The 11,772-nt window shown below is 37.9% G+C and overlaps 1 protein-coding gene across 2 annotated transcripts; it reads left to right on the top strand.

The window, feature by feature from the left end:
- The first annotated feature begins 1,630 nt into the window (after positions 1 to 1,630).
- On the top strand, positions 1,631 to 11,650 carry stil (STIL centriolar assembly protein). 2 transcript variants are annotated; one of them, XM_079593280.1, is made up of 17 exons: positions 1,631 to 2,013; positions 2,270 to 2,356; positions 2,449 to 2,556; positions 3,598 to 3,713; positions 3,796 to 3,977; positions 6,087 to 6,328; positions 6,415 to 6,498; positions 6,648 to 6,734; positions 7,233 to 7,380; positions 7,627 to 7,736; positions 7,879 to 8,005; positions 8,107 to 9,093; positions 9,165 to 9,297; positions 9,378 to 9,576; positions 9,725 to 9,869; positions 9,972 to 10,258; positions 10,334 to 11,650. In XM_079593280.1, exons 2-17 carry the CDS (start codon positions 2,271 to 2,273, stop codon positions 11,052 to 11,054), a joined length of 3,762 nt encoding a protein of 1,253 aa, XP_079449406.1. In that variant the 5' UTR covers positions 1,631 to 2,013; position 2,270; the 3' UTR covers positions 11,055 to 11,650. The 2 variants fall into 2 exon arrangements, with proteins under 2 accessions (XP_079449406.1, XP_079449407.1); XM_079593281.1 differs by having other exon boundaries at positions 1,868 to 2,013; positions 6,087 to 6,324.
- Positions 11,651 to 11,772: the final 122 nt, after the last annotated feature.

Below are 11,772 nucleotides of genomic sequence, written 5' to 3'. Positions count from 1 at the left end.
AAAGTTGACTACATAAGTAGCCTACTCGTTTTCAATGCATTGTTTTATTATTGTTCCATAATAACCTACCAGTTAGTAGTAGTATCTCTGGAATTAAGAGCTTTTAGGATGTTATAAAACCTATAGAAATTAAACAACTGAATTGACCAACAAAACAAAAAAGACACTAACATTTTCCAAGTATTGATTTTAGATTGGGATGAATTGATTACAGAATAATCAAAAATGAACTGTTACATCTTATTGCTTATTACGTAATGCATGTTAATGCGTTACTTTACTTGTAACATCAAAAAGTAATCTGATTATGTAATGCACGTTTGTTATGCATTAGGCCTACTTTACTAGTTAATTTAAAAAAAGTAATCTGATTATGTTATGCGTGCTACTTGTAGTGCATTACCCCAACACTGTTTCAGATGAGATTGAAAAACATCTGGTCTCTAGTTTTTGTTTTTTTCACAGTCTGAAAACATCAATAGGTTGTAGAGATATTTGATGGAATCACATCCTCATGTTCTGATATCAAAGAGCAAAGTTCAACTTGCATGAAGTTCTTTTTTTCAACTGGTCGAACAGGAACAAACTCAATTGCATTTGCAATATTTTGCGTTTGTATTTTTTGTATCCATTTTATAGTTTTCACATATATAATTGTATTCATTGGTTTGTTAAATACATAGGCTACACAATATTGCTGTGTTATTACTGTATTATGTTAAATACAGTATCTCTTCAGTAAAAAAAAAAATGGATAATACATTTCAAATCTTGTTTTTCATGCCCTAAAAGCAATTAAAACACATAGGTAAAAAAAAAAATCCTTACCGAGGTTGTCATAATTCATGCATGAAAAGGTTAATGCAATTACATCAGAAGTAACTGTAGAAGTAATCCCTTACCTTACTTTTTCAAGGGACAAGTTAAAAAATTACTGTAATTAATTAATTAATTACACATAACACTGATAATAATAGCGATGATGATGATAATACTAGTAGCCTACTACTGCTAATAATAATGATAACTTACAAATAATAAATATATGAAGGTAAATTATAAAGTTAAATTAAACTTTAAGTTGCTATATACTTTGCTATATACGATTTAAAAACAAATTTTTACATTTGTGTAAGTAGACCTAATCAAAAAATGAGTGCATAGTATCTTGGCAAGCTACATTTTAGCACATGTCAGTATGCTAATAATTCTTACATTTAGAGGAAACAATAAAATCAAACTAAATACATTAATCTTTCTTTCCATCTAAACTAGAATGATGTAAATATCGATTTCATTATATGCAAATTCTTCAGAACATCAGCAAATTACATCTTTTTTGAGCAACAAGTGCAACTTTGTGTGCTAAGACAAGTATATTTTATTATATTTATGTCAGATCTATGATGCTGACCCATGAAATCAGAATAAAATTTGATTAAAGATATTCAAAGAAGTTAGGATCACAAAGTTACTATTACTATACCATTATATAAACTCATATATTCTATAACATCCTTCTATTTTCTATAATAACCAGCCTCAAAAAGCTTGTAAAATAGTACGCTAATATTCTCACACTCTCTATCCATTCAAAAACAATAAGGGATTGTAAGCAAGGGATCCGGTTCCTCTCTTCTGATTGGTCGAGCGTCCCTCGCAAGTGGATTCCCATTGGCTGAGCCACCCTGCTGCAGCGCCCCGCCATTGGAACCTGGAAACAGCGCCACAATTTATTTTCGAGTTGTTGTGTTTGTCGAATGCGTTCGTTTTGTATTCCATTGTTTATTGTCGACAACTGGCATTTCTCCGTTTTCTGACACGTTAAACGAGTTCAATTATTAACTCAGTGGTCATTACACTCGTCTTGGCGCGGTTAATACCGCTCGAAGGGCTGGAAGGACCGTTTTAACACATTTGTGGGTCCATATTCACGCTCACACCCTGCAGGATTTGCTGCGTCGCGATTAAAACACAACCAAGACATGAGCAAAGCGTTCAAACATCCCAAAGGTAAGACATTAAATACCCTCCATCAGTTATAAGAAGTTTTAAGCTGTATGTTAATGGTTTTTAACTGTTTCTAGTAGTATTGTAATGTTAGCATGTAAGCTAAGTCTCCCAACTTGCCAAACATATCAAAACATCCTATCTGAGTAACGTTAACGTTATCTAAGATATTTTGAAAGCGCACTCTTCAGGCTAAAGCATCGGTGCATGATCAGATTCAATTCAGCTTCACTTCATTTTTTGGCATTTTTTCCTACAGAATGAATCGTGTACATGTGGATTTTAAAGGGTTGCCAGCCCGCATCTTGGAGAACAGTGTTAGAACAGAAACCCTTCAAAACCTCAGGTAACTACTTAAGCTTTCTCATTCATTGCACCCAAACCACTTTAAAACGTTGTTATTGTTCAATAAAAGTAATGATTTTGCATGCGTTTAAGGTCATCGGACAATGCCCTCAGTCCACTGACATTCCCAACATCTAAAGCCTCTCTCTGGGATCCATCTCCCAGTGGTGATGTTGTCAGTCTGCATTTCTCATATTACAGGTGAGTCTTTCTGTCATCTATATTTGTAAGTTTATGGGTGAACCATATGCTCATATTTTACACCATCAACGTCATGTGATTACTTACTGAACACAATCTTGATTCATTTTGTGAACTATGTACTAGGGATGACGATAGCAAAATGTATTTTGCATTTAGCCTTATTTTGATGTGTATCGCTGTGTTAATTTAAAAAATTTAATAAATTAAATACATTTTTGGCCATTTCTTTGCAGTCAAAGTCGATTTTACTACAATTTATAAACTATCATAGTATTATTAATTAATATTTTAATACTTTGTGTAGTAACTTTGAATGTACCTTTGTCTTTTTTCTTATTTTTCAGTGTAACAACACTTTACAATAAGGTTCCATTTGTTAACACAAAGTTTTGTCTTAGTTTTTTTTTTTTCGTTAATTTCAACATTTATTAAAAACAATAGTTCTATCTGTAAATATTATTTAATGGATGTGAGTAGACATGAACTAACAACGAACAGTTGTATTGTTATTAACTAATGTTAACAAAGATGAATAAATGCGTAACAGATGAATTGCTCAATTTTAGTTAATGCATTATTAACTGGCGTTAACTTATGAAACCTTATTGTAAAGTGTCACCGTTTTTTCTATTTCATTTTTCTATTCCCATTTAACTTTAATTTGTTTTTATTTCAGACTTAGTTTTGTCAATTTAGTTCTTAAACTTGTAACTTAAAAAATTAGAACTAACTGTAATAGTTGTTCATTGAATATTTTATTATAGGTGACTGAGTAGAGTATTTTGTAAAACACTGTTTGAATCATTTTATGATTTTTTTTGTTCTCTCTGTAAAAAAATTATATGTTCAGTAAGTTATAAAAACAAATGTTTTTACATTGCTTTAACTCAATCAAAATAAGTTAAGCAATTTTCAACTTCAGCTTAATGTAATTTAAGTCAAAATGACTTAAACTTCTAAGTTGATTGTACTTTAAAAAAATTAAGGCAGCAACTTTTATTATTTTTTTGCAGTGCAATAACATTTTGTGTCTTTCAGGAATCCAAGACTGTTACTTGTGGAAAAAGCCTTACGTTTAGCTCACCGCCATGCTAGACAGACCAACAAGCCTCAGTTTTTCTGTTTCCTGCTCGGGACGCTGGCAGTAGACTGCGGTTAGTATATTGCCTGTATTTGGACATCTTCATATCTATTCATATTTCGATGTGTTTTAGTGACTAGATCTTATTTTCCTAGACGAGGAAGGTGTGATGATAACCCTGGATCGTTTTGATCCGGGCAGAGAGCAGACGGGATGTCCTGGCAAAGCACCAACTGCCCTGCTCCCTGGAGATATACTTGTGCCATGTGTATTTGAAGGCCAGCATGCTACAGGCAGCACGGTGCACTCGGGGGAGGATTTGAACATCTCATTTAAGGTAATTGATCTGAGAATTGCTGACAGGACATGTTTAGGATCGAATGGCTGGGGCGCTTTCCTCTTGTTGCCATGGCAACTTATTGAGACATAATAGTAGTCAGCTTCACCCCGTAACCTGTCAGTAACAGCTGCCCTGATTGTGACGCAGTGTTCCTTAGAGACAGGTGATTATAATATGTGTGTGGCACTGCTTCCATCTGCCGAGGTTTCCTTATGTGCTTAATTTAACCTGGATGTGTTATTAATATGAACATATATAAAATGTTTATATTCACTTCAGTTCAAAAGTTTGGGGTCAGTAATTTTTTTGAAAAACTAAAACTTTTATTCAGTAAGAATGTATTAAATAAAGAAGTGTCCAAATAAATGCTGTTCTTTTGAATTTTCTATTCATCAAAAAATCCTGCATAAATGTATCGCAGTTTCCACAAAAATATTACAATTGACGATAATAATAATGAATGTTTCTTGAGCAGCAAGTCAGCATATTTGAATGATTTCTGAATGATCATGTGACACTGTAGACTGGAGTAATGATGCTGAAAATTACATTTTAAAAATATATTCAAACGGAAAATGGTTCTTTAAATTGTAATAGTATTGCACAATATTTCTGTTTTACTTTATTTGATTAAATAAATGCAACCTTGGAGAATATAAGGCTATGTTTAGACTGCAGGCAAAAGCGGCCCAAAACCCTACTGATGTGGGCCACTTTCATATGTTCTCCTAAATCAGTTATAGGTCTGATGTTTTGCAATGCAACCTCAAGTCTGAACATTGAGGAAAGACTGTACAAGAAAAACGTTGCTCTCTTCTCCTCCTCGTCTGTGTCCTCGACGGGTGTCCTGATTTGCCCTACCTTTAAAAAAATAATGTGAACAGCCAAACAAAAAAAAAGGATCTGAGCAATAAATCAGAATTGAGCACTAAGGCTTGTAGTGTAAACGTAGCTGTAACAAGGTTAGATGTTGTGGGAAGGAGGAGGCAGGAACCGCCGGCAAACGTGTTTAAAGAAAGACTTTTAAAATAAATAAACGAATACAAAAACGAATGTAAAGACGGCAGCCCCTCACGGTCGTCTGTCGCCACACATAATAAAACAAAACATCAAATAAAATAGTCCAGGCCTTGTCCTCTCTCGTCCTTCCTCCTCTTCTGCTTCCTCTCCTCCGTGAGAGGTACGAGACTGGTGTGTCGTGCAGGTGTCGCTCCTCAGCAATCCTCGTGCCGTTCTCTCACTGCCCTCGGCCTGTTCGCCACAGTAAGGCCCCGATCACACCTGACGCGTTTTTCAGGTTCAACAACGCGAGGCGCACAGCACTGGCCAATCACACAGAACGCGCAGTGCGCTGCGGTTTTTATGTTGCTAGGCAACCACCTAAACAGCTGTCCTGTCAGTCAAGTAAACGTCAAATCAGCTTTTTATTAACTTTATTTACTTGCAGTTAACATTGTGGTAGTTACGGTCCGTGAAGTCGTTAGCTCCTGTTAACCCGCGAGAGCAGCACAAGTTTATTCTCCATCATCGCACTCTCCGGGCGTTCAAAGCAGGTTCAAAGCAACTGTAGCTTTCATCACCACACAGAGCCTGGCTCTCCATTCATTCGATTGGACAGTGAAAAAATAAACGCAATGACGTTGGGCGCTTTTTCCTATCGGAGTTGATTATTTATTTATTTATTTTTTACTTCAAAAACGCAATAGGAAAACAATTGAAAAAAGGCGTGCCTCACTGCAAAAAAAAAAAAAACGCGCCAGGTGCAATCAGGCCTAAGAGACTTCTTTCAAAAGCATTCAAATACACCTGCTCTAAACATTTGAATGGTAGTTTATATTTCATTTTAAAATGCACTATTTTTATATAAATAAAAATATTAAATTAAAACAATAAAATTTGGTCATTTTTATATATTTAAAATAAAACAAATATTAAGGATTTTATTTATCCCTGTTTCATTCTTTACCTTCAAATAAAACAAACCTTGTTAGGGAGCTGGGGTAAACTAAATGGTTATTTCCTTCCAGCATTTTTGTTGTTCGTCTTATTTTAAATTCTATTTAGATGAAATGGTCCATTAATGCTTACTTTCATGTCTCTTTCTAGATGCTTCAACATTTCTGCTGCAGTAAAGAGATGCTGGAGTTGTCCAAACTCCTCACCTTGCGAGCTCGTCTCAGCTGCTCCGAGAACATGGACAGACTCACCTTTGACCTGTCCTGGGCGGCTGTCACAGTGGCATGCACGCTAGATGCCGTCCCTGTCCGGGCAGTGCCCATCATCCCTACCGCACTGGCCAGAAACCTCAGCAGCCCAGCAGGTGTGACCCAAAACAGCAGGAAACGTGGGTAAGGAAGCACTTCTTTTTTTCTTATATGGCCATATGTCCTCCTTAGAATCTTTTTGTGATTTAAAATGTGACATTCTGTCTCAGGTTTCTAACTATGGATCAGACCAGGAAACTTCTCCTCGTACTTGAATCCGATCCGAAGGCTTACACTCTCCCGTTAGTAGGAATGTAAGTACTTTAAGTGTTTAGAAAAGGTGACTGTCTTGCTGTCTTTATTCAGCCTGTTGGAAGGTATAATAATTCAGCCCCATTAATTACATGCTTGGAGTCTCGCAAGATGTTCAGATAGGTGTGTAACAGTTGTTCTCCTGTGGCAGATGGTTGAGTGGCGTTACACACATCCATAATCCTCTGGTGTGGGCGTGGTGTCTGAGGTACCTGCACAGCTCCGCCCTCCAAGACAAGTGAGTGTCCCATCCATCTGCTCTTTCGCCAATAAATCAGTTAGCTCCAAGAAGGGCTCAAATATAAAGACAACATGAAATTTATGTGTATGTTATTCTGATTAAAAATATTTTCATAATCTTTCATTTATAATAGCTTTCTCTGCAACTGAAATGATTTTTTTTATGTAACCATAAAATTAAATAATTATAAAAAAATAAATTAAAGTTAAATAATAAAATATTACCCCACTTTTCATGATATAATCATGATGCTGATCATAATACAGAAATGAAATGCATTCTTCTGAATGCAGCTTCATGTTTTATTTATTTTCATAGATAATTGTAGATCACTGATCTGTTGTTTATGAACGCATTTGTTTTAATATTATTGTTGATGTTAATAAAAGTAAATGTGATCTCTTCATTGTGTTGCTTGAATTTGTGAAATCAAAAAAAAAAAAAAAAGATCAAACCAAAAATTCCTGTTCATGTCTACATCTGATGGCTTTCCAGAGTGATGTCAGAGGGAGGCGCTTTCCTGGTGGTCCTGTATTCTCTGACTCACCGGGATCCGGAGTTCTACCAGTGTAAGCCATGTGTCGGGCAGCAGCAAATGAGCTTTCAGCTGCTCACCAGCACAGAGTCGTTCACACTTTACAAGGTCAGTCTGTCTATGCCTTTGTACTCGACAAATTAAATTTGAATATGCCAAGGTCTATAGGAAACATTTTTCCCCTTTTCATGCAACCTGTACTGATAATGTGTAATCTGATTATGAAATAAATTTGTAATATTTCTTAAGCAATTGTGTTTTTCCAATTGATCTTTGGATTTTGTGTTGTACTAATTGGTTTTTATGGTTGCTTTAATTAAGTTTTTAATCATACTACATATTTTACCAATACAGAATGTAGAACCTTCAGAAGGACGACCTCTACAATTTGAGCTTAGTGCTGAGAACCAAAATCAGGAAACTGTGCTGTTTGAGGAATTGCTCTCTCAGACTGTGTTAACAGGGTACAGTCTTTTTATTTATCTAAAATTTCAACTTATTTAATTGAGATTTATGTTTGGCTGTTTAGTGTATCTGACAGAAATGAATACAATATTTTCAAAGCAAGAAGAAATATAACACACTATATCTGCTTTGTCTTATCAGGATGACTCTTGCAGCATCTTCAGTTGCTCCTCAGAATAAATTGTCTATCAGTGATCATGACTCAGGTGTAGAAGATGAAGACCTCTCTCCTCGGCCATCTCCAAACCCTCATCCTGTCAGTCATCAGGTTTGTTAACTTATGGCCTTGCACCCCTAATATACCTCTATATTCAGGGTGGATTACCATTAGCAGGTTCAAATATTCTTTCTTTTTTTCTTCTTCTTCAGACTAGGCGTGTTCATCCTTCAGTTCCAGAACTCTCTATGGTATTAGATGGAAGTTTTTTGGATGCAAGTTTTGTTAAAGCACAAGACTCAACTCCTGTTCCTCACAGCTTATCAAATGTTCAGCGGAGAAGCATTAGTCCTGCCCACCAGGGCCTCTCAGTGTTGAGACCTCCAGAACAGAGTAGTGTCCCTGGACCACCCCCAATCCGAAGACCACTAACTTCTGTCCTCTCTCACCCGAAAAACAAATTACATCCTTATGCAGGACAACAAACACCACAACCCAATGCAAATAGAAAATCCCTGCCCTTAATAAGATCAAGAGAGGGCTCGTCAGCATCATCCATATCATCGTCTTCATCTTCTTCCTCAACAAAGAATGCTGCTTCGCCCAGTGGCTCTTTTCATCAACAAAGACACCGTTCTTCGCAAGGTGTTCCGACCAAACCTCAATCAGTTTATTCCGAACCTCCAACATCGGGTCACTGCAGTGGCAGAAATAGTTCAGGAATGCCTACCCAGACCCCCATCCCTCATCCGCCCCAACACAGACTCTGCCATAGCACCCCAGCCACCAACCCTTGCAGCTGCTGCACCAACCAACCCAGCCATGTTCCCATGTATCAAAACAACTGGCAAGGGCCACCGGTGTATCCCACTGTTGTGCACAATCCTTGTGGTTTTCATTACGGCGCTGAGAGTGTCCCACCTAGGGATCACTGCCTCTCGCCTTCTCGGCAATCTTTGGGTTGTCGCATATCTCCCACTAAAAGTCCTGTTTGCCATCCTGCTGTTCCAGTTCACTACTCTCCATCACCCAGTCCGTGTTTCCCCAAAGTTAATCCCAAAAAAGGTTCTGTTGAGCAAGTCCCTTCCTGTCAAGCCCAGTGCTGCCAAGTCCAGGACACCCCTGTGGGTCTACTTCCTGCTGATGCGTACAGGATGCTCATGGATCAAGAGCGTCAGTTGAAGCTACTACAACTCCAGGTTCGTATTAGTTTTTCATTGTTTTTGCATTGACCTGTCATCGCTGATTGTTAACAGACTTTCCTCAACAGATTCAAAAACTCCTTGAGTCTCAGAGCAAGACGATTCCAGTATCATCTAGCGAATATGCTCAGCAGGAAAGAGCCAATCAGATGGCAACATCTCCACCTAAACTAACAAGTGTCAGTGTTGCTGTAGGAACAGGTACTATGACGGAAGGTTGTTATATTTATTATCAGTTCCTTTCAATGTCATGAATTTCTTGTCTATTTTTTGTTATTTAGGGGCGAGTTTGTTTTGGACCGCTCCCCAAGAGGCCCCCACACATAAGGCCTCAAGTCTGGATTGGCAAACCGAGATGGAGCCAAAGTCTGAAGGTCAAAACAACAGTACAGTCACTTCCAGACTCGGATCTGAAAATGCATTTCATTACTCTGAAGAGCAGAGTCCAGGATCTCAACATCCAACATCTCCACAACACGAGTAATGAGCGCTGTTTTTTCAGAAACCATTTTTTTTAACCAATTGTTAACCTCTTGAAGTCCATTATACTTGGTTTGTAGAAGGCTGTTATGTTTTTGTTTTCCAGGCAGTGTTTAATGTTTATTGTGACTTTATTTGTCTTATGCAGCATGTCGTCTGGTTTTGGAGCCCATTCGTTTTCCAGTCCAGTGTTGGGAGAGAGTGCTAGCATGTATTATCCCTCACAGTCACAGAGCCAAAATTTATCTCAAAATGGAGAAATGGACGACTCAAGATTTTACCAAGAACTACTGGTATGGCCCCATTTTTAAGCTTTAGTTGCAATTTTCACGTTTAATTTGAAATTGACACAGTGTTAATGTTCAAACTAACTTTGATTTTAATTTCTGCTCTAGGGTCAGGTGCAAAGTCGTCTGCAAGGCTCCACGGTTGTGGTTGAAAAGGTAGAGCAAGACCAACAGAGTGTCTCAAACAGACAAAGTCTGTCCCCTGTAGGTCGTCAGTCAAGAAAATCACCGACAACATCCATAGCCCAAACTCAAAAAGCTAAGCACAGATCCAGTCCACCAGATCAGGACCGTGTCTTAAGTGCAACGTTGAGACAACTCCAACAGTTCGGGGTGAACGTAGACTTGGACTCTTCCCAAGCAAAGATGACACGTGCAACTGTCGAGAGTGCCAGGTAATGACATAGTCTGACAGATTGTTTAATCAAAGCATTATTAAAAGTTGTTTCTAACACATTTTCTCTCTTCAGTACCCTCGCTGGCATAAATCCTGATGCAGTGATTTCAAGACTAGCTCTTTCCGAACCAGTGGGGACCAGCATTTGGGGACCAAGCGGCAGTGTAGACCTCAGCCTGGAGGCCAACGCTATTGCACTTAAGTATCTAAGCGACTCGCAACTGTCAAGACTCTCATTGGGTGGTCAGTCCTCCAGGCCATATCCAGACCCTGGTGCGGTTCTCCTGAGAAGACCTGCTGAAAAGAGCAGTGTTGGACTCAGTATAATGTCCCCCAGCAATATGTCTCTAGCTACCTGTAAGTACATGAAGAAATACGGACTGATTGAAGGAGAAAACAGTAGTGAGGAAGAGCAAGAGGACGCCGTTCTGGTAGACTCCGCTCTCGGGTGTTCCGTACAGCATGAAACGTCCAAGAACGTGAGCGTTAGGCAAGACCGTGAAGAACAAAGTGCTGTGGTTCTCAAAAACATTACAAACAAGGCAGTCACCAATCTCTATATGACTCCTGTTGACTCTCAAGAGCAGTTAATTCGAGACTTGCGGCCCAAAATGCAGCTGCTTATGCGTGGCGGGAAGAACCTGGAGAAAGAGAATGACGCAAAGAATGTCCTGCCTCAACGTAGGTCCTCGCTAACTGAAAACCAGAGGACGCAGGAGGTCACGGAGCCTCAGGGGTCAGTGGGAAATTTCCTGGATCTGAGTAGGTTACGGCAGCTGCCCAAGCTCTTCTAAAATGCACCATTTTCCAAATGGTCACAGAGTTGTTTCTGTGTGTGAAAGGGATTCAAGGGATGTCTTTCTGTTTTAATGCAATCCTCAAATTTCTTTCATTGTTTGTTTACATAGTATATAACATGATTTTATTTTTAAAAGTGTACAGACCCTTTTCAGTAAATGATTTTAAGTATGTTTTATTTCTGTAAATTGTCTTTTGTAACCCAAAGGGGCCTTGTGTGAAAACTTGAAGGATTTTTACATTTACCTTGTGACTCCTTATGTTTCATGTACAGCAACCGAGTAAAATGTCATGTATGAAGTGACGTACTCCAGGCAGTATTGTTTCATTTTCCCTTTACTATAATTTTAAACATTTTTAAAATCTTCTCTTTTGTTTTTGACATTACTTGACTCTGATTAGCTGATCAGCTACATTAGCTGATCAGCTACATTAGCTGATTTACCTTAAGTCGGACAATTTCAAAGGGAGAAATTTTGCTCAAGTTTTTTTTTTCTTCACAAAAGTCTTGTGTTCTGTATGTTCTTTTAAAATGACTTTATGTACATGTATCAGTCTCTTAATTAAAGTACATATTATTTTATATAACTTCATTTGAGTTTTATCAATGACCATCACAACCTTGTTCACATATCCTGATAGATCAGGAAAAATGCAGCTCAGTCAACAAATTATTAGGTAAATGTTTAGCAAAAACACCTGGCAACAAAACCG

This window comes from Phoxinus phoxinus (genome assembly GCF_949152265.1).
Source record: "Phoxinus phoxinus genome assembly, chromosome: 20".
Taxonomy (NCBI): Eukaryota; Metazoa; Chordata; class Actinopteri; order Cypriniformes; family Leuciscidae; genus Phoxinus; species Phoxinus phoxinus.
Note: the sequence above shows the minus strand (reverse complement) of the source record. Positions and strands in the feature narration are given on the sequence as shown.

Bases quoted from the DNA above. Each gene is read 5' to 3' on its own strand.
- stil (XM_079593280.1), top strand. From the start codon at position 2,271: ATGAATCGTGTACATGTGGATTTTAAAGGGTTGCCAGCCCGCATCTTG. The intron at 2,557-3,597 runs GTGAGTCTTTCT...TGTGTCTTTCAG, and splicing joins CTGCATTTCTCATATTACAG to GAATCCAAGACTGTTACTTG. The intron at 9,094-9,164 runs GTTCGTATTAGT...TTTCCTCAACAG, and splicing joins TGAAGCTACTACAACTCCAG to ATTCAAAAACTCCTTGAGTC.